This window comes from Dermacentor variabilis, chromosome 11, assembly GCF_050947875.1.
Source record: "Dermacentor variabilis isolate Ectoservices chromosome 11, ASM5094787v1, whole genome shotgun sequence".
NCBI lineage: Eukaryota > Metazoa > Arthropoda > Arachnida > Ixodida > Ixodidae > Dermacentor > Dermacentor variabilis.
Window position 1 is genome coordinate 7,531,954 of NC_134578.1, and position 27,291 is coordinate 7,559,244.

The window sequence follows — 27,291 nt, forward strand, 5'->3', positions numbered from 1 at the left end:
TGTAAACGAGGTAATTCGCTAGGAAGGCGTATCGCATCCAATACGCCAAACAAGGGTAGTTTGAGATGGAGAATGCGCATTTCAGCGGCGCATGTAAACAGAAGCGTATCGCATCAGGAATTATGGGAAAGCATTTGCTGCGGGATTACAACCGGCCAACCAACCAGCGGCGCGGCCGTATGGCAGCGGAAGCCTGTTTACCGGAAGTAGGGGGCTCATTTTCAAATGTTACACCAGACGGCGCTAGCTTGCCAGCCAGTGAGATGCGCATACATATAAACGGAGGTGCATCAGCGGAATGCGATACGGCAAGATAATACGATACGCTTCTACTGTATTCATGTAAACGCGGCTTATAACAGGGTTCAACTGCATTAGTATGCTTTCAAACTTACTTTTCCTGTACTTTAGACTCAAATGAACAATAGTTAAATCATTGGTGTCAATATGACAGTCGTAAACAAATTCTTAAACCTGGCACTTGATAAAATCACAATTCTTTACAGGTAGAGTAGGGTGTTCTATGCTTAATGTTCCGTCGATTCACTGCTTTCAGTTTTAATCATGGAGTAGTGACATGCACAGTTCAGTACATTAATCACACACAAAGACCCACCTCGCCAAAAATGTAGACGCCACCCTGGTGGCCATTGTAGATATCGTTGCGGCGGATGGTGGGGTTAGAGTGCGACGTGATCCAGACGCCAGCAAAGTTGTTGGAGTGGATTTTGTTTTCCATGAACTGACCCCGGCCACTTTCATGCACGTAAATGCCCCCGGTCTGGCCATGGTGGATCTCGCAGCGTACCACCGTTGGGTTAGCACCTGCCTTCACCTCAAAGCCCGCAATGCGGTTGTTGTGGATGTCGTTGGCCTCAAAGTAGCCCAAGCCATTGTCGAACGTGAACACGCCAACGTCGCGACCGTGATGAATGTGATTGCGCCGCATGATGGGGTTGGCATGGTTCTTGACCCACACGCCTGCCAGAGCATTGCGGCTGATCTCGTTCTCTTCATAGATGCCCTGCACCAAGAGCACAAGTATGTCAGAAAATATATTTTGCTTATCAGCCTAGACTAATCACTTCCCTTGCACAAAAAGGAAGTACTTGTGATGAAAATTTTGCCTATGATACCTGTGTGCCTTTGCGGTATCATGTTGCACTGATATCCCCCTTTTTTTAACCGTAACCAATGAACATAACACACGTCAGAATTTGTGAAGTGTATGCAACAACCTCTTGTCTTGCAAACACTAATAGGCTACTAAGACAGCAGCCAGAATACCCGTCGCTCATATGAAGCATTGCACTAGATGCCATATCAAACAATAGTGAAAACATTCTGAAAGTGATCAATTGAGAATACAGACCCAATTGTACTTCTAAAACATAAGAGTTGAAACTCATTATAATGAATTTGCATCTAATACACAAATAACTTCATTATTCCCAGTAGTTAAAAGCATGCCCGTTTATGCTGGCAAGAAAAACTTAATGAGTTAGATTTTACTGCATTATATCTGCATTCGTTATAATGAGGTTCGACCATACCTCATTCATACATTTTGGAAAAATGAAAGGTGGGAAAAAAAACATACTAACCGGCAACATTAATATGATATGATCTGGAATCACTAAAAAATCTGACAAACTCAACTTTAGTTGACATGTACATTATGCAAAGCATTGTGCACTGTACTGGTGGGGCCAGAGCAGCCCTAGGCATCTGCTGTGGTTTTTGCGGCTTCGGTAAGCATACGTTTGCGCTGCTCGTATTTAGCCTGGGTCAACAACTTCAAGTGGGGCATTGTGGCGAGAAGTTTTGACGCGCCCACCCGGTGTGCCAAATATTGTATTTACTCGATTCTAACACGCACCCATTTTTCGTGACCAAACAAGAAAAAAATAAATAAATAAACCACCCTGATTGTACAGCTGCTTCAAACATACACAAGGATCGGTGCCATGCCGAGCTCCACCCACAGGACGTACTCCAACCTGCTCTTCGCGCACTCATCACCCAACTATACATCGTGCCCACTTCACTGGTGAACACTTTTCTTGTACCTTGAACACATGCATGAACTTCAGCTCTCTTCTGGGTGTTTTCCGTTCGTTCGGCCTGTGTGCTTTAATTATAGCTTGTTTATTGTGCACCTTTACAAGTGGATTCGTCGTTTCCGATGACTCTCACCATTGTGATTTCATTTATCTAAAGAGCCTGCACTCGAATCCACGCAGCCTTGCGACAGCACCGCAACCTGCTAAAGGCACCAAGCTGTGTTACCAATGCCAACAATTTGCAACCTGCGACGAATAACAGGACTTGGTGACATATTTTCGAGGATGAATCATTAGTAGACTTTCGTTGATTCGATCCTGATGGGTAGACATAACTGGTCTAATTATCCAGCGAGTCAAATTGTCTAATTATTCGGTGAAAGAATGCAAGAACACGCTAGGCAGTATTGCCTTAAAAGTAGGGGTATGCGAGTATTTGAAAATTTCGAATATTATCAAATATTTTCTTAAATATTTGTATTCAATTCAAAAACTAGGTATTCGAAAATGCTTGATTATTCAATTGGATATGAATATTCAAAACAAATCCAATATATTGCTGGCTGTGCAGCAGCAAAACTTGTTCTTAGCGTTTATTTCTATCTAATCTAAGAAACTGTGTCTAATTTTGTGCTTAAGTTTGCGATAATTTGATGCTGCTGGCGAAGTTTCACCTGCAAAACACGCTTACCGACTGGACATCTAAGCTTTGCAGGAAAGCCAGCCTCTCAGTAGCAAGGGGCATGGGTTTGCAAGCAAAAAACAACTGCTTGCAACGGGTTTGCAAGCAGTCAGGGTGCACTCTTTCGCAGGCTCCACCCGCAGCCTGAGCTTACTGCTTGACTGCTAATGCAAGGAGTGGTGGCTGGTACAGGGTCAAATGCCTCCGAGTTTACAGGAAGTTTATGCGGTATAATAAGGCCCAGGTAGCTGAGAACGAACAACTAGTGGAAATTACTCAATTTCCCAAAGCTAACATGACAAATACACAATATTTTAGCCTAACGGCTTACTAGCTAAATTTTTTAAACAATGACAATGTAATTGCAACGTTCCAACATGTTAAAATAAGCCAATTTGCTAATCAATGCATGTGCATATCGATATTCAATATTTGATGCTATTTGTATTCAATTTGCATTTGAAAATTTAAATATTGGCGCACCCCTACCTAAAAAGTTAACTTCACCTCAATAAAATGGTGGCTGTTTTCGTCATTTGAGTGCTCGTGGTCCTTGGAGCCAACCATGAGTCGCCATCTTGGTAACATGCTCAAACTGGGCCAATAATAGCATGCGCCGCGAATTTCTTTTTGTGTTTCTTTTTCGTGCCCGCATTGCCGGCAATGTTGCCGACCGGAAAAAAATCCAGAAACGTGAGCTTTCGAATGATACCAAAATGGCTCTGGCAGAGCGCATATTTAACTAGTTATGTGCGACAAAAATCGGGCGCGATTTATCCACAATTTAAAGGGCAACACTAGCGGATTCGCATTTTTAGATAACGTTAACGGAAGAACTACACAGTATTTTGTAACTAAATTTCGAAGATAGGCGCGAAAACGCGTCAGAAACGTGGGAAATAAAAATTGAAAATTCAAATTTTGGGTGGATTTTCGGTCCCAAAGACCCAGGTCCCCCCAATTATTTACACACACACCTGCGCCGTCTCCGGTCCCAGTACAAGCACTGAGATGCCTAGTAAGTTTGCTGGCAGGCCTTAAGAATTTTAGATAGACCCACGCTCATTTGTTGGCTTTAAACATCCCCTCGACTTTCCGAGTTCTTGCATCTTCCCGCCTTCCTTTTCACTAGCTTTCCCTAAACACAGATTGTTGTACTTCACTTCTTAGTGCACATACAATTAAGGAATGCATACTAGGCCCTGTTAACAGCTTCATATACAAGACATGCATGGCAGGCAAAACAAGGGTGCAAATTGCCACAGCAACATCAGAAACAGCTCTGAATGGCTGCCAGCATGCTTATTAGGTGGCTCGGTGCTCATACTAGGACTGAACACGGTGCCATGCTCACCTGTATATTTAATAAATGTGTACTAGTCCGTGACAGTGCCTCCTTTTCGTGCTTGGTATGCTTCACCGCAACAATATGCGTACGCTTCGCCACATAACACAGATATATTGCGGCGAAGCTGACCAGCCATACTTCAATTATTCGGCAAAGGTCAATTTTGAGGTAGAAATAAAGGTTTGGGAACTTAGAAATGTATGGGTGCCTGCCGGGAACTCCTGTCAGGATTGAATTAACTGGAGTCCAGTTACCTAAAGTCTACCGTATAGGAAAAGTAGAAAAGTTCTAAGCTAGCATGCTACTCCAAATAGGAAAAGTAGAAATGGGATGAAGGAAGAAAGTGATGAAAGATTACGGAAATAAGGGATGCATACAAACATGCAAGAATATGAATTCACCAAGCACACATCAAGTGCCAAACTAGCACTTTCCAATAATGTTAGAAGTGCTTAGAGATAACTGATTGCATGCTTGCCATGTTCACTTTCCCTTGCTGTCCAATCCCGCTTGTGATCTGTACTATGGAAGAACGAGCTCACCTGGGCATAGTCAGTTATGTACAGCCCCACATTCTCGCAGTCAGAGATGTCGCAGCTGCGCAGGCAGGGCTCGGCACCAGTCCCGCTGACGCACACGGCTGCCCCCACCACCGACGTGCTCCGGATGATGCAATGGTCCACCGTTGGCGAGCAGTTCTCGTTGATCTCGAGGCAGTAATGCTTGTGGTGCGGCACTGACGACGTAATGTCGGGCGTGAACTGAAGCAGACAAAAGAGCAGTGTGATAACCTGCTTCCAACAACAGAAGCGCGGAAAGGCAGGCATGCAAACATGAACACAACATAGTTTTGTGCCTTCCTTCTTTTCCCACCACTGTGCAACCTTTCATTTCTGTGACCCAACATGATATGTTGTGTTACAATATTGGCAAATAAAACATGAAGAAACCAAATACAGAACAAATCAGGTGAGGTGAAGCATTCTTACATTTCTGCAAGAACACGAGTTACAGAAGAAGTTCCTAGCACAACATATGGCAACAGGTTATAAAGGGCACTGGGGTCTACCCAGTGGTTTTAACGAGCTAGCCTATTTTTCTTCTCTCGAGCGTTTTAGGAAACGTCCATTTCCTGCTTTTTTCCCCCAACAGCTGCTCTGAAAATTCAGACCCTGAAATCTGGGCACTGCAGCCACCACTCACCTTGAGCGTCAGGTATCCGAGGTATGCTCCACGGGCACCCTCCACGAAGGTGACCGTTGAGTCTGAGTCGCGCTCGAGGATGACATGCTCAGCAACATTGCCAGGCGCCGCCCCGATCAGTGCCACACCGGTGTCGACGATGAGAAACTCCCCCTTGTATGTGCCCGCATGTACGAAGATGACAGGCCGATCAACATCCTCGCAGAAGTTGAATGCCGTCTCTATGGTATCAAAGTAGCTCAGCGATCGGCCGCGATACCTCTGTGGCTGGCCATCGTACTGCGCCTGCATAGAAGGAAGCCAAATTATTAGTGGGCAAGCAAGACCACAGGGTACCAGAAATTAACACAGGCTCCACTAAGGTCAGTCATATGTAGAAGAGGATGCTGACCCGAAGTAAAATAAGATGTGCTTCGGCTCCCAGACAAAAACTTTGTTCACATTGTTCAATTAGGACCTCCTCTTGTATGCAACATGAATTTAAATGGGTAGTTATACAGTGCAACAAAAGTGGACAATCGCTTTAGCATATGCTAAATAGGATGAAGACGAAAGCCTGCCTTCTCACGAGACATTCATTACATTACTTGACATTTTCATTCTAATGTGTTGCTACTTCCTATTGTTTCCTCCCAACAAAGGTCATGGGTTCGAGTGCCTTAATTATCTCTATTTTACATTTGGGTTATACGTTGGAAGTTACGTGTCCTCTAGGGAGCATTCTGTCGAAAAAATTTTTCAAAACGGCTCATTAATAGCCGAGATCGAAATATTTTAGTGCTGTAAACCCACAATTTCAGAAGGCGAGCTCCACTGCATAGCGAGACACACTCTCTACTCGCCCCATCTAGACTACACAAGCGAAATTACTTCCCTGTGTTCTCCCATACCGGACCTCGAGGATCGCGTGACGCATACGTCTCGGGCCCCGCCTTTGATTTTTTTTTTTCTCGCCCTTTTTTTTTTTTTTTCTTGCGGCGCTAGCATTTCCACTGACGGCATTGCGAACGAGCTGTTGTGATGTGTTGTTTCATGCAGCGCATGATTTTGCATGCTGTATACAAGGACACATGACTAACAGTATAATTCAGTGCTACACAAATACTGAGGCAGAACAACCGGATCGCAGAGCATGATCACGTGCTGGAACACGGTGGAAAATGGCCTAGTTTCGGTACCTGCACACATGACTGCACGACCGTGGGAACAAGTAGACGGAGCGGAAGTACATCTCTCTTGCTTCAGTGCGAAGTAAAACAAAAAACATGCAGACATTCCGTTTTTGTGTTTTGTTATTTCACTAAACTTCAATTCGTCAATTCAAGCAACAGATCACACTAATAACAGATGGTGCCTTGAATAATTCTTGAGGTTACATGTCACCATGAGTGACTTCACACTGGGGACACGACTACGTAGGCGCAGGGACACGGCTACGTCACTGTCTGGCTTGGAGTGCGGTCACCGCGAGGGAAAGGGAAAACAGCGTTCAGATTGAAATTTCAGACCATTTCAGACCTTTTCAGGCACGTAGTGATGCAATTCTTTGCAAACGCGATCGTTAGCGCACACTGTATGCTCTGCCCTGTGGGGATGCGCGACTCTCGCGCGTCCCCTGATATGTTTTTCCCGCATGGCGCGTCTCCTGTAATCCGGCTTCGCCGCGTGGCCTGCGCGATGCCTGCGGCGGTCGATGTGGTTGGGGCGCAGTGCGGGAGATGGCGCGAGTGTTGCGCTGCTAACGCTGCCTCATGGCAGGGTTACGTGGGGGCGCAGGGGAGAACAGGCTGTCTCTTTCCCGGCGGGTCGGCAAACAGCGTGGACGTCCCGCGCGCCGCCGACCCATGCTTCTGCGAGACCGCCTCGCGTGGCCGCCTTGGACCGCGCCACCGTCCGCGTGACCGTACACGCGAACGACCAGGCGTTGGGATCCAGCATGGGGCGAACATATTCGCTCGCTATCCGGTCGCGGTGAGTCGGACTTCTAGATTTGTCGCGCGCCCATCGGCATGTTTTGTGTGGATAGCAACTCGGCTAGCAGGCATTGATCTATGAAAGGTGCAATAAATGCCCTTGTGATTGTTTGCACTACTGTGTTGTCGTTCCTTTGTCCCAAGAGCACGGAGGAGAATCCCACAGCCCTTGTTAGCTCAAAATGGCCAGACCTGGTGATTGGTCCTTTAATTAACCATAGCTTAACTAACTTTGCCTTAATTATTACCCAAGGTGGTGGGTTCCACTCTTGTCCTTACAATTTCAATTGGAATACAACTTGCAGACATGGTCAGTTCGCCCATATCTCCATGTTGGGTCGTGGGTTTGAGAGCCTTAATTAACACCAAAGGCTGTCGATTCGACTCCCACCAGAGATTGTGGATTCGACTCTCGACCTTCATGATGTCAACTGGAATCCAACTTGGAGATATCGCCAGTTTGCCCATATCTCCAAGTGGGTTCGACTACCACCAAAAGTCATGGTTTCAAGTGCCTTAACTCTTTGAGGGTCAAAGACGTAAATATAAGGCGCCGTCTGTATGTTTAAAAAGCAAGCCCATTTCCTAACTTTTTTTTTTCAGTCATGTGCTATGTGCGAATATAGGGAATTTTTTTCCCGCACCTCCCCCTCTCGGTTTTCATTGCATGGTTTGTTTTAGCCCTAGTTCGCTCCCGCGTGTATATATAATACCACCCGCACATTGGCGCGCGCGCGGGCGGGTGGCGGTTCGGCTTCTTGCACTTGCAAAACTGATGGCTATCTCGTTACTAATTGCTCAAAGGGCGACCGCCTCTTTCTCGCTCGTTCAGTGCTCACAGGGGTGCGCATAGGAAGGATGCCGCCGTGCATGCGTTTCCGCTGCTTTTTTTTTTTTTTTTGACACTTGTGAAAACTAATTGCCGCTGGTTGGCGATAAGGTGAAGATTAGCGGAAGTTTGTCACACGTTTTGCTTTTTTGACGGGCACACAACCACAGTTTTCTTGAGTGCGCACACCTACGCAGTTCGATTACGCTATGGATGCACATATTAGATATTAGTCTAAGAGCAGGAACATTTGAGTCTTGCGAAATATTCTTGTGTGCGCATTTTCAAGGCCTTGAACTATGTGTATAAAAATGCATCAAATTTTTAATTCTTATAAGTTTATTTCCTTTCTTATAGTTGTTATTCATGAATGAAGAGTACATATATACCAACACAAAATATTTTTTTCTCACTTTACAGTCACCCTAGAAAAATTGCAGGGAACATTTTTCGAAATAAGTCCCTAAGAAGAATTGAAATTTGCAATAAAAAAATCAACCCTGGGCGGTCGCATATGTCGAAAAAAAAAAAATCGACCCTCAAAGGGTTAACCAACTTTGTCTTAATTAGCTGTGCCTTAATTCACTTCACCTTAATTATCGCCAAAGGTAGTGGGTTCAACTCTCTACCTTCTTGATGTCAATTAGAATCCAACTTGGAGATATTGCCAGTTTACCCATATCTCCAAGCGGGTTCGACTCCCACCAAAGGTCGGGGGTATGAGTGCCTTACTTTATCTTAATTGCCTGTGCCTTAGTTAACCCCACAGGTCGTGGGTTCAACTGGTCAAGTGTCTTAACACTACAGGAAGTGGGTTCGATTCCCACCAAAGGTCGAGGGTTCGACTTCCTATGAATTTTGGTGCCATAATGCTGGACATCGGATTTTTCGTCCCATGAGCCGTCTATAAGGCTTTTGCCTTAATAAGTCTGAACCTGAAATTTATTAATTGTTTCAAGGTACTCCATATTACAATATCCACAATATCGAAGACTGAACATGTCTCAGATGTTTTGCTTCTTCATTGTCGGCATCTGTTTTTACCTCCAACTATTATTCAACACAATCACCAACTATCACCAAGCCATTGGCTTCTGCCAATGTTACTAAGAAAACTACCAACACGATTGAACAAGAGACCTACTGCTATATTTTCAAAAGTACAGTCGAAAACACTTATGATGATACCAGTGTTAGCAATATACCGTATTTACTCGCGTAATCCTCGCACTTGTTTTCCCTGAAAATCAACGCGAAGTTTGGGGGTGCGATAATTATGCGGGGAAAATTTTCAAGCAAATGTTTCGGAGTGTTAAATGCAAAGATGAATGGGTGCAAGATCAGAATTGTCAGGTACGCAATTGTAAATATAACGAAAACATTACTTTCAAGCATAACTTACCTTCGTTATGAAAGTACAGGGTGAACGTAAGCTCAAGCTGCTAAAGCACTTTATTTGCTGCGCGCAACCTCCCCGTCACTACTCGCGTTGCGTACGTCCTGCAGGCAATTGTACTCTTCATCAGAGTCCGTGTCGACACTGGAATCGATGGTTTCTTCATCTTCCGATGCTTCTTCGTCGTCCCGCACCGGGTGGTCCTCGGTCGCATCCAGGGCGTTCGAAATTCCTGTTTTCTTGAAGCTTCTGGCCACCATGTTTACATCAATCATCCCCCATGCCTCTGACACCCAGCTGCACAGCAGCTCCACGGACGGTCGGGCCGGGCCTTCCAGTCCACGGAAGGCCCGGCGCGTCTTACCAGTCGTCTTGAGTTCGTCATGCTGCCGTCTCCAATACCGGATGCAAAACTCGTTGACGCCGAAGTGTCTGCTGGCGGCGCGGTTGCCATGTTCCAACGCATACTCCATAGCTTTTAGCTTAAAAGCAGCTGTGTAGCTTGCGTAGCGTCCCATGGCGAAGTGGCACAAAGAGCACGGTGCAACACGTGAACAAGGCAAACGAGGCCTACGAGACACCGGAGAGCTGGAGACACCTTCGCAAAATGGCGTAGCGGTGGTGAGTGGATGAGGGGTAGCGGCGGTGGCAGCGGATGATAGCACAGTACCGCCGCCTAGTAGCACGAGCACCGAACCATGGCAGTTAGTTGTGGCCGCAGTCAATAGATGGCGATCGCTACGACAAGCAGACGGCTCGTGGCAGTAATTTTGGGGGTGCGATAATTATGCGGGAAAAAAAATTTCCAATTTTTTATAGCCAATGTGGGGGGTGCAAGCATTACGCGAGTGCGAGCATTATGCGAGTAAATATGGTATTGGTTATAATAATGAGAAGCTGCTGCACCGTCAACTTTTGTATGTTTTTCATGGTGAATTAACCCGCTTACTACAATGCTCCAATGCCGCGTTATTGGTTTTAACGATGAAGTCTGGCTGCTGGGTGTCCAGGTCGAAAGGTAGTGAAACACGAAATTGTTAAAAAAAAAAAAAAAATGCAAACGAGAAATTCGAGCCGCTGCACGATGGACTGCTGCTCCAACAAACTCGCCAAGTTTATACACCCTCCACAAATATTCAATATGTGCCCCTTTGGTGACAAGACACACGTCCAGACGATAACCGAGCTCATTCCATACATATTGTAGCATAGTCCTGTCAATTGTCTGCGCTGCAGCACTGATGCGTTCTTTGACCTGGACTGAGGATTGCAGTAGTGGGGGTACATAAACAAGGTCTTTAACGTACCCCCCCTACCACAATCCTTAGTCAAGCTCAAAGAATGCATCAGTGCAGACAATTAACAGGACTATGCTACAAAATGTATGGAATGAGCTCGATTATCATCTGGACGTGTGTCATGTCACCAAAGGGGGCACATATTGAACATTTGTAGAGGGTGTATAAACTTGGCGAGTTTGTGGTTCTTTTTCATGTATCTTTCATGTGTGTATGTGTAATACTTTTGAAAATATAGCCTTTACAAAATGAATTAATCATTTATGCTAGCCCTGTATTTCAATGAAAGGCACAAGACCCCATACACCTTGAAGGTAGTGCCATGCTTGCCTGGTGCCAGTGTTGCTCAATGCATAGTCTCCTATAATTTCTATGTGGATCGCAAAACCTAACTGATCCGCTGCATTAAGCAACAATACGTTCAATAACTGTGCCTATTTTATTTACCTGGATGGCTCACTGACAATGAGAAGCTGAAAATATGAATTTGTTTTCACAATATGAGTTCCTTTTACTGTACGGGTTTACATGATCTAGTTTGTGTTCAGTCTCACAACAAACCAGCCAGCCCAAAGCAAACAAAGCACAAATGCCACGAGGGAGAAGCTCACCTGGAAGTGCGGCCGTACATGGATGCCGCGGTAGAGCTGCCGGAAGCTCTCCTTCCAGGGGTTGGGACAGTCAGCCTCCTCAGGGGCCACAAACTCAAACTTGCACGGCGCCGGGTGGAAGAGGGGCAGGTCATACTCAAACACGTTTTGGTACAGGGTCTTCCAAAGCTCCGTGTCATTTGAGATGGCATGGAAGCGCCGGCACACCTGTGCCACCCGGCACAGGTCCTGCTCCAGCAAGTACGAGAAGATGGTGAGCAGCACTTCGTCCGGCACCTCGAGCAGGAGGTAGTGTGCCGCACTGCTCCCATCTGCACCACAAGAGAAGCTGCCAACATGAGCAGACTCATACTCTTGCGCTCGGCCTCACTAAAATTATGAGGCAAGAAATTCTCTAACCATGTTCTAACAGCCAGCGCACTTGGGAACAAACACAAAACCAGGCAAACCCAAGTGCTGAACTGTAACTAAAGGTTTATTGCCGAGAGACGCATTTGTGTTCATGCTTGAATACAGTGCAAGCATGGACATAAATGCTTCTCGCACAGCGATAAACCTTTAGTTGCAGTTCAGCACTTGCGTTTGTCTGCTTTTGTGTTTGTACTAGAGTCGCCAAGTATATTGCTTTTAGATCAATAAGTGGCCACCCAACCAGCCCGCCAATATCTCCTCAGCAATTCACCTAAGGCTAGTGAAAATGCACTTAGCGTTGCCAGTACTTAGCAAGCGATACTAAGGAAAAAATACACAAGTAGTATGTTGGTAAAACAGGAGATGCATCATGCAATTCAACAGAAAGTACCAATCGTACAAACAAATGCATCCAACAAGGTTTTAACAAGGTAACCTTTTTTCAGACACTCTTCGCAGCGCATAGGATGCAGCAGGATAAAGTGTCACAGGTTTAAAGGCAGATTGCTCCACATAATAATTCCCTTCAGGCTAATCTCCTTGAGGGAATTAACGTTTGACTGGCGTTGACCGCCACATCTGAAGTAAATATGCCTTATTTAATTTTTTACACACTGAAGCCACAGTGCCATCTGTTTCAATAAAGGAATTCAATCAATCAGTCAGTCAATGTAACTAGCTGTAATGGATAGAGTACATGCTGCTTTGAATAGGCCTCAAAGGTCTGCTAGTAAAAGCAGTGAGGGTTGTTTCCTGTTACAGAGTTGCACTTTGTACCCACCCTTGTATCAAACAAAGAGTGCTTATAGATAAAGACTGCGCATAAATACAGGGATGGCTGGCCTGTACCTGGACAGGAGTTTGTGAATGACCAAACATACAGCACAGATAAAAAAAGAGAGCCAACACCCAGCATATCTGTCATATCTCTGAAGAAGTATCTCTTGTGAAGAAAGATCTGCACATGACATCGCAAACTCCTGTTCCAAACATCGTTTACAGCTTCAAGTGCTAGAAATAAGCTGAGGGCAAGCAATTCAGAATAAGGTCATGCTTTTGTCGTACCAGCACTTCAAGAAAGCGAGTCTTGGCACAACCTATCTACAGAATGAAAGAGCAAAAAAAAGCAAGATACAACATTGTCTCAAGGTCAGAGTTTGAAGGACTACAGCAGAAATACTATGTAGGACGACTTGAGAAAGTTGTCGTAAATATCGAGCAAATAATGTTTATCACAAACAAAAAATAAATTATACAAGAAAGACTTGTAGAGAAAACTTGCACAAAATTCTACAAAGTTTGTGCTGACCAGGTTGTATTCGGTTGATTTATGGATTGCACTAACCTTGCAGCCAAATGTCCAAATAAACTGCCCATAGCTGGGTGAGTTGGTATGAAATTCACTGCTAAGAAATATGCAACAGATCAGACACGAAAGAGGCAGGCAAACAACTACCATAAAGATTTCCTCCAAGCACTTGACTATTTTCAAGGCCTTGAAGATAACACTGACATTTGTGGGGCTCTCACACATGCCCTGGGGACAAAGGAACGATAACATAATAGTGCAAACAATCACAAGAGTGTTTATTGCACCTTTCATACACTAATGCCAGCTCGCCAAATTGCTATCCTCAAAACATACTGATGGGTGCGTGACCAATCGAGGAAGTCTGACTAACTGCAACAGGATAGCGAGTGAATATGTTCACCCGCATGCTAGACGCCAACGCTGCATCATTTTTGTGACCGTACACGCGAATGGTGGTGCACTTGAATGACCGTGTCCTCTATTACGGTGTCCTAGCTGCTCCCAAGCCTTTCCTGGGACGGTCCCACGAAAAGGGTTGGCACAGGCACGGAAGGTCCACGCTGCTCACCGACCCTAAGCCTACTCCCTCTTGCGCCTTACTAACCCTGCCATTAGATTGAGTTAGCAGCGCAACACTCGTGCCATCTCTTGTAATGCTTAGCTACGGGGAGAAGCCGGATTACAGGAGACGTGAGAGCCACGTGGGGAAAACAACATCAGGGAACGTTCGAGACTCCAGCATCCCCACACATTCAAGAAAATCAATCGCAGGATAACAAAGCAGGCCCCAGCTTGGAGTTTCAACAAGCAGACTCGTCTTCATGAAGGGTAGGTCACCAGTTTAAGACAACAGCTCCATGCAGAGGCTCCCCTTGATCACCCATTGTTGGCCAATTTAAGTCTCCATCCTTCTAAGGACCCTTGTCTCATCTCATTTAATATTCAAGGGTTTTGAAGAAACACCACAACTCTGATTTATTGGAGTTTTGGCACAAGTGTAACCCAGGGTGTTCCATGGGTTAGCCAGTGTTAAGAATGTGGGTAATTCAATAATAAAAACGGGCACCAAGAAATGCCTTGTTCTTTTCCGCGTTACTCACACCGGCTAACCCATGGCACATCAAGGCACCAAATGTAACAACAAGCTTTGCTACGTTGTAATGTGTGCATTCTCACCTTCAGAGGAGGAGGAGGAGGAGGCACCCTGGGAGGAAGACGGGGTGCGACGCTGGCGCTTGCGCGGCAGCGGGCACGGGGGCGCTCCGTCGTGGGGCAGCTTGCGCCGCAGGTCGTAGGGGGGCTGGTGGCCGCCCCCACCAGTGCTGCCCTGAGGTCCCCCCCCCACCGTGCACACGCCACCCAGCACGCTCACCAGTGTCTGCTCCACGCTAGCCGCTGCATCACACACACAAAAATCCCCTCGTGTCACAGTGCGGGTTAGGTCAACTCTAGAGCAGCAAGCAAGCTACTGCTTGAAAACGCAGTAGAGCCAGGCCTTAAAGCTACACACCGGCATGTGCAAAGGCTTGTATTATTTGTTGATAGCTTTTGGGGCCAATTTCACTTTCGTGTGGTATAACATCCAGCACACTGCAGCACTGGTGCAACAAGCATCTTAACAGTGACTCTGATCTAGAAGTATCGCTTTTGTAAAGTGTGCCATTAGCTTACACCAGCTTAGCCAATCAGCACACATCGACATCACCTAATGTGATCCACCAGAACCGCCCTGCCATGTTCATGGAGGATGGAAGTAAACACAAAAAAAATTGCACTTCTGTATGAGGCATGCAAACCAGCATGATTTACCAACACTAGCTGTACTGTAGGTTTCCTCAGCATTCCTTACTACATGCGACAAGGCATGCCACAAGGGCTTTATCAGAATTCTCATGTAAATCATATATCACACGGGGCGTGCTAACAAGTAAACGTTCCTAAAACAAGTAAAAAAACCAGATTGTGAAAAGAACCACACGAAGTTTGTAGATTGCAGCGTCGGTGTGGTATATAAGATTCCCTTGTCATGTGGCAAAGTGTATGTAGGGCAGTCAGGCCGCTGTGTTAACGAGCGCCTTAGAGAACATGAGCGATCCATACCAACAGGCACAGGTTCCCATTTGGCTCAGCATTGTAAAATATGCAAGTGCAAACCCATGTTTCGTGATACCACGATTTTGAAAAAGAGCCGTGACACCACTGCTCAAGAGTTATCGGAAGCATTCTTCATTCAGTCATTAGGGTCACAGTGCATTAGTGTGCCTTCCTTAACCTTATACAGCGATGAATATGGTTCTTTGGATTCTGTCACATGAGTGTGCTCTTGTGATCGGATGTTGGTGGCTCCACCACATGGTGCTCATTGCGCATGTTCCTCTAGTTTCAGCTTTCTATAAAGGAGTGACGCAATAAAATGATGTCAGTTGAGAGTAGCGCCTTGTCCTGTCGTCTTTCTTGTGTCCGTTGTTTTGCGCTAAACAAAGTATTCATGCAGCCTATCATTGTTTCAGTGCTTCCTAAGTTGCTTATTTTTCAGGTTCCATTTATTTCTACCTTCAGGATCACACTGCATTGTGTATTTCATGCCACCGTACCTGAATGTAGAATGTTTACACTTGTACTACACACTGCCTTCATTGATTTATTTATAGCCTGATCAATGTTTGTGTCTTACGGCATACGGCCTCTGGTCAAATAATATCATCACTGTTTTGGCATGTGTCCTCTACCCATGCTCAGTCGCAAAAGCTGATGTGCTATAAAGAAAGTGCTTAGTACTAGTAAGTTGAGCCACATTTTTAAAGGGACACTAAAGCGAAACAACAAATCAGTTTAGACTAATAAAGCGTTGTTTGAGAACACTGCAGGCAGTCATTTCAAAACAAAAGTTTGATTATTAGATGGGAAAATGAAGGTCCAAGTATCAGTATTTAAATTTCGCGCCGAAACGCCAGCGCCGGTACGTCAGCGTGACGTCAGGAATTCCAAAGTATGTTTTCGCATTTGGGCCGCGTTGGCTGAATAAAGGTTCCCGAAACTTTCAATGTTTAATATTTGGTTCCTTTAGAACACAATGCAGTCAATCTGTACCGCTATATATAATTAGTAGGCCCTAGAAGATGCCATCAAAATCCAAGACGTCACAGCCCCCAGGTGCGGGAACTTAAGTAGGCGTCGCCACCCGTATTTCGTTCTTGCGCTTTTTCTGGCTTACCAAACGTCTTATCGTTGTGAGAGTGGTGCTTTTGGCATTGTAGAACGGTAATTTACTGATGCAGAAGAAATCATTTTTCACTTTAGTGTCCCTTTAAGGTTAAAGTGCAAAGTTCATATGCAGCCAAAATGTGTTACAGTAAACCATATCCCACCGGTGTGCTGTCATCCACAGCTGGCATGCACTTCCAAGATTTAGAACTATTAAATAAACCAAATCTTAAATAGCACTTTGCACAAAAGCATGCTGAAAGGTACACCAAAGGCAAATATTAAAACAATGTGGACTGTTAAGGGGACACTAAAAGAGGAACACTGAATAAGTTAAATTGACAAAGTATACTTGAAGAACTACTCTAGCTTCACTGACTTCTAGGTAATAAGCTGATTATTAGAAGAGAAAGTGAGTGCCAAAGTCTCATTCTTTAATTTTGCAGCGAAACTCTAGGACCAATAAGTCAGTGTGATGTCACAGATAACAGAGTATCTTTGCATTTCAGCCATTTCGGTTCAGTAGAAGTTTTCGAAACTTTAGCTCCTTAAGAATACAATGTAGTTCATTTTTACCAATAAAATTTAACTAAGCACAAGGAGACGGTATAAAAATCCACATCACTGGTAGCTGGTGCAGGCATTTTAAAACAGTGTCACTATCAGTTCTTCGTTTTTGAGTCATTTCTGGCTTGCAGAGAGCCTTCTCACTGCAAGATTGGCTCTTTTGGTACTACGAAATTTACTAACACAAGCTTAGATCGTTTTTCTCTATAGTGCCCCTTTAGAATACCATTCCAGAAACTTTGCACAGCTTGCTTCGTGCCAAGAAAAGACTTAGTTTAATACAAAATTGGGCCTGAAGGGTCCACATAAATGTAGCACAATTCAAATAGCCTGCCCCCAAGTGGGAAGTTGTGACGTCGCATACGCCATCACTGCCCTTTACTTTCTCGGCGATTAAAACGGCACCTGACAGACAGCACTAGTTTCTTGCTGAAAATGAAAAATGCGTGGCCAGACACCAAGCCATGAAAGAGCCAACAGTGCAAAAGAGAACGGGAGAGGGTGTGCCAAATTATAAACACAATCTTCACCATTCATTGCAATGGTCCTCGTTCTCTGCTACTTGCAGTTTGTGCGAGTTTCATGAGCCAGCAAAACCAGCACAGCCCTAGGCAAAACTACTGAAATGCGAAAGCGCGGGCGGCACAGTGTGTAGCGAAAACGAAACCTTTCGACTGCCTGCATCATTGTCAAAGCAACGTCAAAGGTTTTTTCTAAGAACTGAATAGAAGTAGACAAGTACCATTTTCTTCAGTCTTATACAATGCAATGAACTTTTTATTATGGGTGGTTAAGTACTAGTGACAAAATTATAAAGTGCAGTCGCTGCATCATCAGACTATACTCCGTTTCATACATCAGGTACACCGCTGTGGAAGCTACGCAAGAAGTCCGGTCACCAAAATTTATTACTCCGCGCGTTTCGTCTATGCTTCGCAGAGTGCCAGCGGAGTTTTCTCGCGTGAGCATGCACGTGAAGCTGCCGCGACAGGCTGCAATTAAAAAATAACGAAAAGCAAACTGATTTAAAACAAATGTGTTAGCAGCCGTATAAGTACATGGATTGTTCCTATGGGTAAATTCATATTTTTTTTTTTCATTCAGGACTTAGCTTATATGAAGAAAATTTTCACAAAAATCGCATCAAGAAACACTGAACTATTTCTAAATGCAAACGCAGCCACTGCAAAAAGTACCTCTAGCCTCCACAGCATTGCACCTGATGTATGAAACTGAGTATAGTACTTGAATGTTCTGGTGGAGTCTCAAATCGTGTCCTGCATTTATCTCCAATTTCTCGATTACTAAAGCAATGTTACTACTACTACTACTATGTTCTCAATAATACTGATGCCTTAAGACATTCTCGACCTTTAATCTATCACTTTAGCTTGATATCTGCCTTCATAAGTGCCCCTTTAATTGGGAACATACAATCCATCTATGCCAAGAACGACATTTCAATCATTTACTGTACCTGAAGCAAGCTTACCTTAACAGCAAAAAAACACAGTGTCCATAAACTGAACTGCTGATGAATAAAACATAAAGGCTGATCAATCAAAGCACTCACCAAAAGAATCTATACACACCGGACAATTGTATCTCACTCTAGTAGTCCACAAATTTGACACTAATTGGGCAAGGCTGAGTACGAGGATATGCCTACTAAGCAAAACACAAAGGCACATGTTATATTCACACAAACAAAATAAACAGACAGAAAGTACTACAGCACAGTAGGAGGCTGCAGTGTTGACAGGAAAAGACGCTATGATCAACTTTGTGTTTTAGGTCAGCAGTTAAGCACAGAAGTGTCATGCCATAATCCTATGACGATTCTGCCTACAAATGAAAGGTTTCCCGGTGCACCAGAGAGATCAAAGGGTCAGTAAAGAAAAACCCTAAATCAGTTAAGACTTATCAAGTATTATTTCAAAACTATGTTTTTGTTGATCTTGCGGTAAGAAATTGATGATTATAAGAGAAAATGCAGGACAAACGTGTCATTTTTTAAAAAAATTTCTCGCCAAGCCCATGCGCTGGTACGCTAGTATGATGTCGCAGATTTCAACATATTGTCACGTGTACCTGTTTAACTTTCTGCATGACCACTTTTCACTGGCTTACAAAAGTTAAATTATTGCTCAAAACAAGACATGCCTTTCTGTACAGCACCTTTCTCGAATGTTGTCTCCGAACCCTGTGTATTGAAATTGCATGTGCGATGCAAATAGCACTGTACATTCTAGAATGAATGCAGCACCAGCGATTATGCTGGAATCTATGACAAGTCATGTATCGACACGTTTGACGTGCGGATTGATTTCAATTATAGATTACTGTGCTCACCACTTTGTTGTGCTTGAGTGCTACTTGCCTTTCTGGGCACAAGTTCACCCATTAAAGAGTTAGTTTATGTCACTAGCAGGTTTACAACTGTAACTTGTTCCCTGTCACTACAATGTGACAATATTCTCTCATACTTGACTCACTACAGTACAGTACAGGTTCTCAACTTGTGCCAAGTTAATTTGGAGTACAGTAGCTAGCTTGGTGAGTCGGTACATCTTCATAACGATACATCCTTAGATTACACAGAGCGGGCACTAAAAAGCACGGACGAAGAATAGAGAAATGTAATGCGAAAGGGTAGACAGTTGGGCGAGTTGGTACAGTAACATGATCTTGGCTTCTAGCGCGAAGTGAAACACGGACACAGAAAGGAGCAGACAGGACGAGCGCTAACTCTCAACTAAATTTTTATTAAAACGAAGAACATATGTATAGGTGATTGCAAAAACCGTAGCATAAGAACATGACAACAGCATAACAGCATGCTTTTATGCTACGGTTTTTGCAATCACCTATATATATGTTCTTTGTTTTAATAAAAATTTAGTTGAGAGTTAGCGCTCGTCCTGTCTGCTCCTTTCTGTGTCCGTGTTTCACTTCGCGCTAGAAGCAAAGATCATGAAGAATAGAGAGCGCTCGCATTTGTCTATTCTTTATCCGTGTTTTTTAGTGCGCGCTGTGTGTAATGTCATGAAGTTGACTTGGCTCTTTCAAAATACAATGTAGTGTTATACTTACGGATAAAAAATTAATTAGGCGCAAGCAGACGCCGTCAAAACTCCTGATGACATGGCGATCAGGCGCATGAATCTCAAGGTAGCGTCACCACTTAGCTTTGGTTGTTGCATTTTTAATGGTTTGTCAATTTTCCTTTTATAGTAACAGTGTCTTTTCATTTAAATTGTAGAAGCACAATTAACAAATACAGCTCAATTTATTTTTCTCTTTATTGTCCCTTTAAAGGCCAACTGCAGCAAAATTTTTGACAGTGTAAAAAGCTCTTCCTAATAGTGTACATATTCCCAACACAGCTTCCTCACATTTCTTGCAGCTTCAAAATCATGAGAAGCATACAGAATGGATTAAGAATTTTCACTTCTTTAATGAGTTTTAACAAGTTTACAGAACGTGGACCTCATGGGAGAACCATCTACAGGAATGTCAGGTATGAGAACATCAATTATTTCAAGTCTAGCTTGTGCTTGGAAAGCACCTCTGCAGCACTTGAAAAATAAGCCTGATGTAATACATCCTGAAAAAACAATGCCAAGCGTGAAACCACTACATTACGAAATATCAACATCGAAAAGTGCAACCAGCCGTCTATCTTGCCACTTGTTTTCCTAAAGCACTTTACACATGTTCAAACTTGCACCACAGGCCCAATCAGAAGTGTCTCAACATGTGTGTTGACACATTTTAAACATGATTATTTTCACCACGTACCTGTGTCACCCTCACTACAATGATGAAGTGCTCTATGCTGTATCATGCACTTAAAAAAATAATTCTGAACAGCCATCCAATAAAAACAGAGCCAAAGTATGTATTGTGCACAGTCTGAATGTTGCAGAAATGAAGCTGTGTTGATGAAGCACACAGTGAAGTTGTGACAGTAATTGGAAAGAGCTTTTCTTCCGCATATAAAATGTTTTGTGCATAAGTGCTTTTTAATAATGCCTGTGAGCCAATCAGTGAGAAACAGCACAGAAACCACGACGCTTGTTTCCTTAGATACTTTAATTTCTTCTGGGTACACCATGGTTAAAATTTATGACTGAAGATGCTACCAAATTGCGATCTTTTAGTGCTGGATTCTTTCACTATAACGACCAGTCTTGTGAAGAACAAGGCTAAAGTTGAGTGTAGCGCACCTTAAGACAATATGCCTTACTAGCTAATGAGCTGTTTATTTCCTTGGCCTGTCTTCATTCCCTGAAGCGATAATGAAGACACTATGAAGGAAATTAATCGTATACATCCAAGAATCTGTCCCCAAACAACACAGCACAGAGCAGATGACAGAACCACTGAGATTCTACAAGGGATGGCTGTTCTGGCCAAAGGATGGATCAATGAGCAGGCACTCGACCTAAGGATGGTCATTACCACTTTAGCTCTGCCTCAATTCCAGAATGTAAACATTTACAGGTTTTAGTTGTACAATGCTTATACGAGAACTCCTTTTGCAACCAAACTGTGGTGGAATGCAGTTGCTTGAGCAACATTAAGGAGGATTAAGGAGGCTACGTGTACAAACATATAAAGCACGAGACAGCTCACCACACTCCTGAGGGTGACCAGCAGGTTCATCTGCAACATGAAAAGGATTGCATTCGAACACCTGTCTCAGCGATGCTCTGCAGCAACATAACTGATAACATGGCACATTCCTTCAACACATAAGTACATCAGCTGAACCGAACTCACAGTACGACTTAGACGCCTACTCTGCTGACCTCTGCACAGCTGCGCAATTTTCTCCATATAGTTCTTACTGTTCTCAATCTGTCGATAATCGTCAGTTGTTACTTTAACAATACGCAGCCGAGTGAGAAAACTGGGTTAGCACTTGCACCGCCCGTTTCTTGTATTACACTCGGGAGCTATTATTGCTTCTCAGCAAAACCAATTTACTCGGACGGTCTCGCGTTTTTCGCATGCTTGCTACGTGCGGGATGTCGGAGATTAACCCTCACGAGGATGCGATACCGGAACGAAAGCCGTTGTGTGAATAGCGCCCGATCAGTCGCAAGCTTTCATAAAACACGATCACAATACAACAGCTAGCAGTCGCGTTGCGTCACGCCAGAACGTTATTCCCGTACCGTTTCCACGGCACCGAAAGGTCAACTTTACCTGATGCAGTGCGTGTTTACACAGTCTTCGCAAATAACTTTTTTTAGGTAACACAGAGCAGAAGAGCACCAAAACAGCTGTTGAGGCGATTTTCACTGCTGGTAGTAGCACTGACAATCCGTCACACTCGCGTGTACAGAGTGACCGACATGGTTTTTTCGGTAGACAGACTAGCGCCATACGGCCGCTCGAGCCATCCGGAAAGGCGTATGGCGCGCTTAATGACGCATCCCAGAAGACGCCCTGTTCCTTTAGCGAGATTAGGCAGGGTGCCTCGCATTTCGCACGCCGCCAAAGAAGCGGCGGCGATCGCGGGTGCCCTGACCGGGAAAAGCGCTCGGCTTCTCACAGCGCAACGGGGCCAGCTTGGCCGACCATCGTCGCGGCTTTGCCAATTCGATCGCGCAAAGACCGCGAGACAACGCGACGTCGAAATCAATGCCGCCGCCACTCTTTGGCCAGACAAGAGCACCTTGCCGAAACGAGCGAGTCGGCGATGCGATCGTGTCGAAGCCCCGACGCGAACACAAGGGGGGAGCGCCCTGCAATGTATCGCGACGAGCCAGGCTCGGATGCGGCTGGCGTGAGACCGCCGTAGGGGCCGCAAAGACGCCGAGGACATCCCTGAACCTACCGAGGGTCGACTGACCACGCCAAGACGGCGACTAACATGAATCGGGGAAAAATATTCCTGCAGACTAGGCCTAATCATGGCCCAAAGGGTCCCCCCCCCCCCCCCCTTTCACAAAAGCAGTGCTCAGGCGTACCTTCGTCGAACGCCCTGGGCGTGATCCCCGCGCGCTTCAGAGGCTTCTTCCGCGTTTTGCGCACACTTTGTCTCGGCGGCCTTGCCGCCGCACTGGACATCTTCGGGGAACACGAAGCACCACGAAGACTTGCCCGCAGCACTCAACAAAGGGTCGAGAACTTGACAACCACCCCCATCACCATTGCTGTGAGGCCATTTTCTTGTTCCATGTCGGGAAACATTAGCCCGGCCAATCGCGACGCTGATGCGGGTCACGTGACGCTTCTGTTGGTTGACTACCGCAAAAACCAGGCACGCACAACAAAAGAAAACCGGAACACAAGCGAAGCGCACTGACTGAAGCCAGCTGTATTTGCATATGTACTCAAAAGGCCCTGTTCGTATGTTTTCATGTCAGAAGTTATCACAATTTTTGGTTTAATGTTAGTAAAAGAAACATAAATAAAATAACACAAAGATAATTAAATTGTTACAAATCATGGCGCCATCTTTTGGCAGTAGGTAAAGTATAAATGCGCTTTAGTTGTCGTAAGTTTCCGAAAAGAAATAATAATTTGTATGTATTGGTGACGCAAAAGTCTGTTAGATGTTCAAATGTTGTACGCTGCTCGGAGATGGAAGCGTAGTTTTTTCTATAGTATGTTTACCTAACTCTGAGCAGGGATCGACTGCGAGTCAAGGCATAAATAAACCCGTCTTTGAATATTGATATCACTGAAGTGCGCGTAGAGCTGCGTATGTCGTTTCTGTACAGCGCCCCTCAAACACTCCTATTAGCGATCGTTCCCAACGTGCTATGTAACATCGCTTAGCTTGCTGGCGATTGGGGAGGTTGCCCAATCTGTCCCGTTTCGAAACGAACTGTATATGCAGGGATCCATGGCCACGGAAGCCGTGACTGTGGCCGAAGAGGCTCGGCCTAATGTTGACCTCGAGCTGGAGCAGCGTGTCAAAGGCACCTGCGGCCGCATCTCAGAGAACGTGCACATCTTCGCGAACGAGCCGTCGCTGGCGTGCTATCGGCTGCAAGAGCATGTCCGCAAGTCGCTGCAGCCGACCGTGGAGAGGCGTCTGCAGATGACCGAACTGCGGCAAGAGTTGCGCGGCAAGTGCTACGACTTGGACTACGCCATCGCGGCATTGCGTGGCTTCCAGCAGAGCCGCCAACACCTGGCCAATGTGCAGGACCTGCTGCGCAACGCGGTCTTCATGAAGCAGCAGCTGGCGCACCGCGAAGCACGCGCTGCTGCCAGCAGTGCAGCGCAGTCGACCGGTCGCCGGCAGCAGTTGCTGCATCAGCAGCGGCTGTCCTTAGATCTACCCCAAAAAGCTGCCCGTCTGAGCAGCTCGCCATCACTGGGGGCGGCTGACATGCGGCTGGGGTCGCAGCGATCAGCGTCCCCGAGACGGCCTAGCGATCAGCGTTAAATGGTTAATAGCCTGCGGAGGATGCAAGCGTAATGCAGTAGACAAATCCAGCCATTGGAGTGCAGTAGTTTCAGCATAGTGTAAACGCAGCTAGGAAAAAAAAAAACATTAACAAATCAAACTATGACGTAGACGAGAGCAGCAACGCAGATGGCGACATCTAGTGACGCAGGCTTAAACTGAAATGCGTTAGGAACATTTTTGGGCATCTGTGCTTCCGTGTTCAGAAAAAAAAAAAAAAAACCACAGCTTCCTAATTATTTCACTTCCGACAGGTTTACACCAGCTTATAAGTAGATGATAGTTGGTAATTGCACTAAGCTAAACAGTGCCTTCATTGGTTGAATGTAGCACCACGAGATGGTCACCAGTCCATCGTGTCTTTCATCATTGACACTTTGTGTCAACGTGCATGTTTACAGTTTGCTGGAACGCTCTGTAGACAGTGCCTTTTTTGTGTGTGGTGACACCGATATCACTTAGCTGTGCTTGCGGAAAGCGGGCAGGATGGTGCGGTTGGTTGCCTGCTGCACTAAGCAGTACCACAGAACAGGAACCAAGGCTACAAATGATCGTTACCACTACGACAGCCTGTGACCTGTGACTGGAACTATACCCACTGCCACCCATTGATGTTGTAATCCTGTCAAAATGTGGACAAATAGTGAAGTGGGTGGTTGAAGTTTTATCCAAGAACTGGCAGTAAATGTGACACAACATAAACATGAAAAGAATAAAAGGCATATGACCTGGCTGTTCCTTTGACACACTTCTTTAGTGTCTGCAATTCTGTGCTGGTCACTGCTCTGGCCTTTATAGCTGCTAGCATAAGAACAAAAAGTTTCAGAGGGATATGGTATGGGTAGGAATACTTCAGGTTACTAATCATTGTCTTAAATCTAAATCATGCAAAATAACGTTGCTGAGGCTCACTTAAACCTCTAAATGCATCAAAACAATGTTTGATGGCCTAATGGTGGCTTTGGTAGAGACTGCCTTGATGTAAAGCAAGCAAAAGACATTGTTGCTGAGTATGACCATCTAAAGCCAACAGGCAATGAAAAAGAATGCTTAGGGGTAATTAGCTGTTACTGAAATTAAAATGTTGAAAATAATGAGGAAAAGGGAAATGAAAGTGGACAAAAAGATAACTTATCGCCGGAGAGGACCGCACCCACGACCTTCAGGTTACGCAAAGTTTGTGGGTTCCTAAAACAATGTTCCCTAAAACAAATGTTTAACACCCTGGTGGTGATCTTGGTGGAGGGTTCCTCTGAATCTTTACAGTGCCTTCTTCAATAATTACATTCCATAGTGACCACGACATAGTGATGATAGTTCTTGGCATAACATGTGGACAGACACACCAAAAGCAAAATTGGAAGAGTAACTATAGCAGTTGTACCTCAAAAAATGTGCGCTTCAAAAGCATGCTGCTCAACAGCAGTATGCACTAGCCATTGCTCTCATGTCGCTTTTAATGAGCCTTGTTCACTTAACTGTCATTGGCCAATCACTGTTCCTTAGCATGCTGCTGTCAATACACCACTTGCACAATGCAAGGTCACATATCATGAGAGAAAAATGCACACTTGTGGCATATATGCCAGGTTTTTGAGCAGACTATGAAATTCTTACATATATATATATATATGCAGAGCAGAAAAGATATGGGGATACTTTTCCATTTATTTATGCTGGTGTATATCACAAATTGTTCAGTGATTGCTCAGTAACTATTTAATTAGTGACAATCCTTTATAGTAATAATGGTGCATAAGTTGCACTATTATTACTACTATTATTACCATTATTACAGAACCACTGCTCAAAGGTCACCCACATTGTAGAAATCCTGAGACCTGTACGTTTTGAGATATTTGTCCGCAATATACATTGTTAATCCATGGAAAGCATGGAAAATGTGGGAGATGGAAATTCAAGATGAGCAAAACGAGAACAAGGTGAGAGCAGAAGGCAACATTTCGACAAGTGGGCTTGTCTTCTTCAAGGTGACATACACTCTCCTTGGCACAGTATGTATAGGTAAGGTTCTTCTAAAGGGGAGAGAAGGTAAGGCTGGTGAGTGAGGCAATGACTGAGGCTGTGTTAGCGGTGAGGGTGTAGAATTAAAAAAAAGATTATTTGCTACTCAATGTCAGTGGAGGAATGTGAGATAGCACCATGTGACAGCCGGTTGGCGTGTACTGTATGTTGCTATTTTTCTGGAGGAAGCCTGGACGACGGAGGAAATTGGCGTGATTATCTGCTCCGCTGGGGGCCAGTGAACTTGCATCTCTCTGAAAGAAAGAATAGAGGTAGCAGCACAAGATGGTGCTCATGGAGAAAAAAAAGTGGATAAATAATTAAATAAATGAAATAAAGGAATGAATGCAGGAAAAGGGAGGTGGGAAGATTGGATTATTATTGACAACACAATAAAAAAGAAAAATCTAGGAAACTTGCTGAAAAATAACTAAGTGCTGCTGCCTATAGTTTGAAATTTAATGTAGCGAATATTGTTAATCCATGTAATTTTGTCCGCAATGTAGAAATAATGCCTTTCTGGGGACACAAATGCATTTCACCATAAACTTGGGATCGACATTTTGAAAGTGTAACTGGTCTTGGTAAACCTGTTAGGTGGCTTGAGCATTGATTGGCCTCAATGCCACGATTTGAATATGTGTCATAAAGTAAACCATAAAGATTAATTATTAGGAGTAAACTCATATTTATTTACCATAGCTCAAAGGTTACAGTGAAGAGATTTTACATGGGGGTAGGCTATTACAGTATTGTTAAAGGTTGTACAGTTGTTTGATCATTGCCTTGAAGTCAGTGACACTAGAGTGGATCACCGTAGGAAAAGCCACTCCAATCTCATAACGTGTTGACAAAAAATGAAAGGTGCATCGTGGTGCAACATTGAGCACACATCTTTTTCATGATTGATGTAATCTGAATGAAAAGCGGCTGGTTT

At 44.6% G+C, this 27,291-nt stretch overlaps 2 protein-coding genes across 2 annotated transcripts in view; one reads left to right on the forward strand and one right to left on the reverse strand.

Moving 5' to 3' along the window:
* The window catches only part of FBXO11 (F-box protein 11), a 41,012-nt gene extending 17,803 nt beyond the window's left edge, over nucleotides 1-23,209 (reverse strand). The window contains exons 1-7 of the mRNA XM_075674074.1: nucleotides 22,879-23,209; nucleotides 21,536-21,565; nucleotides 14,303-14,521; nucleotides 11,404-11,714; nucleotides 5,297-5,581; nucleotides 4,636-4,854; nucleotides 617-1,024 (exon numbers count right to left, since the gene is read on the reverse strand). Coding sequence (XP_075530189.1) covers nucleotides 617-1,024; nucleotides 4,636-4,854; nucleotides 5,297-5,581; nucleotides 11,404-11,714; nucleotides 14,303-14,521; nucleotides 21,536-21,565; nucleotides 22,879-22,978 — 1,572 coding nt within the window. The 5' untranslated portion in view covers nucleotides 22,979-23,209. The remainder of the gene's footprint in view (nucleotides 1-616; nucleotides 1,025-4,635; nucleotides 4,855-5,296; nucleotides 5,582-11,403; nucleotides 11,715-14,302; nucleotides 14,522-21,535; nucleotides 21,566-22,878) is intronic.
* Nucleotides 23,210-23,539: 330 nt separating this feature from the next.
* On the forward strand, nucleotides 23,540-25,062 carry LOC142563529 (BLOC-1-related complex subunit 8). Its single transcript, XM_075674075.1, has one exon. The coding sequence runs from the start codon at nucleotides 23,748-23,750 to the stop codon at nucleotides 24,306-24,308; it is 561 nt and encodes a 186-aa protein (XP_075530190.1). The 5' UTR covers nucleotides 23,540-23,747; the 3' UTR covers nucleotides 24,309-25,062.
* Nucleotides 25,063-27,291: the final 2,229 nt, after the last annotated feature.

Bases quoted from the DNA above. Each gene is read 5' to 3' on its own strand.
- LOC142563529 (XM_075674075.1), top strand. From the start codon at position 23,748: ATGCAGGGATCCATGGCCACGGAAGCCGTGACTGTGGCCGAAGAGGCT.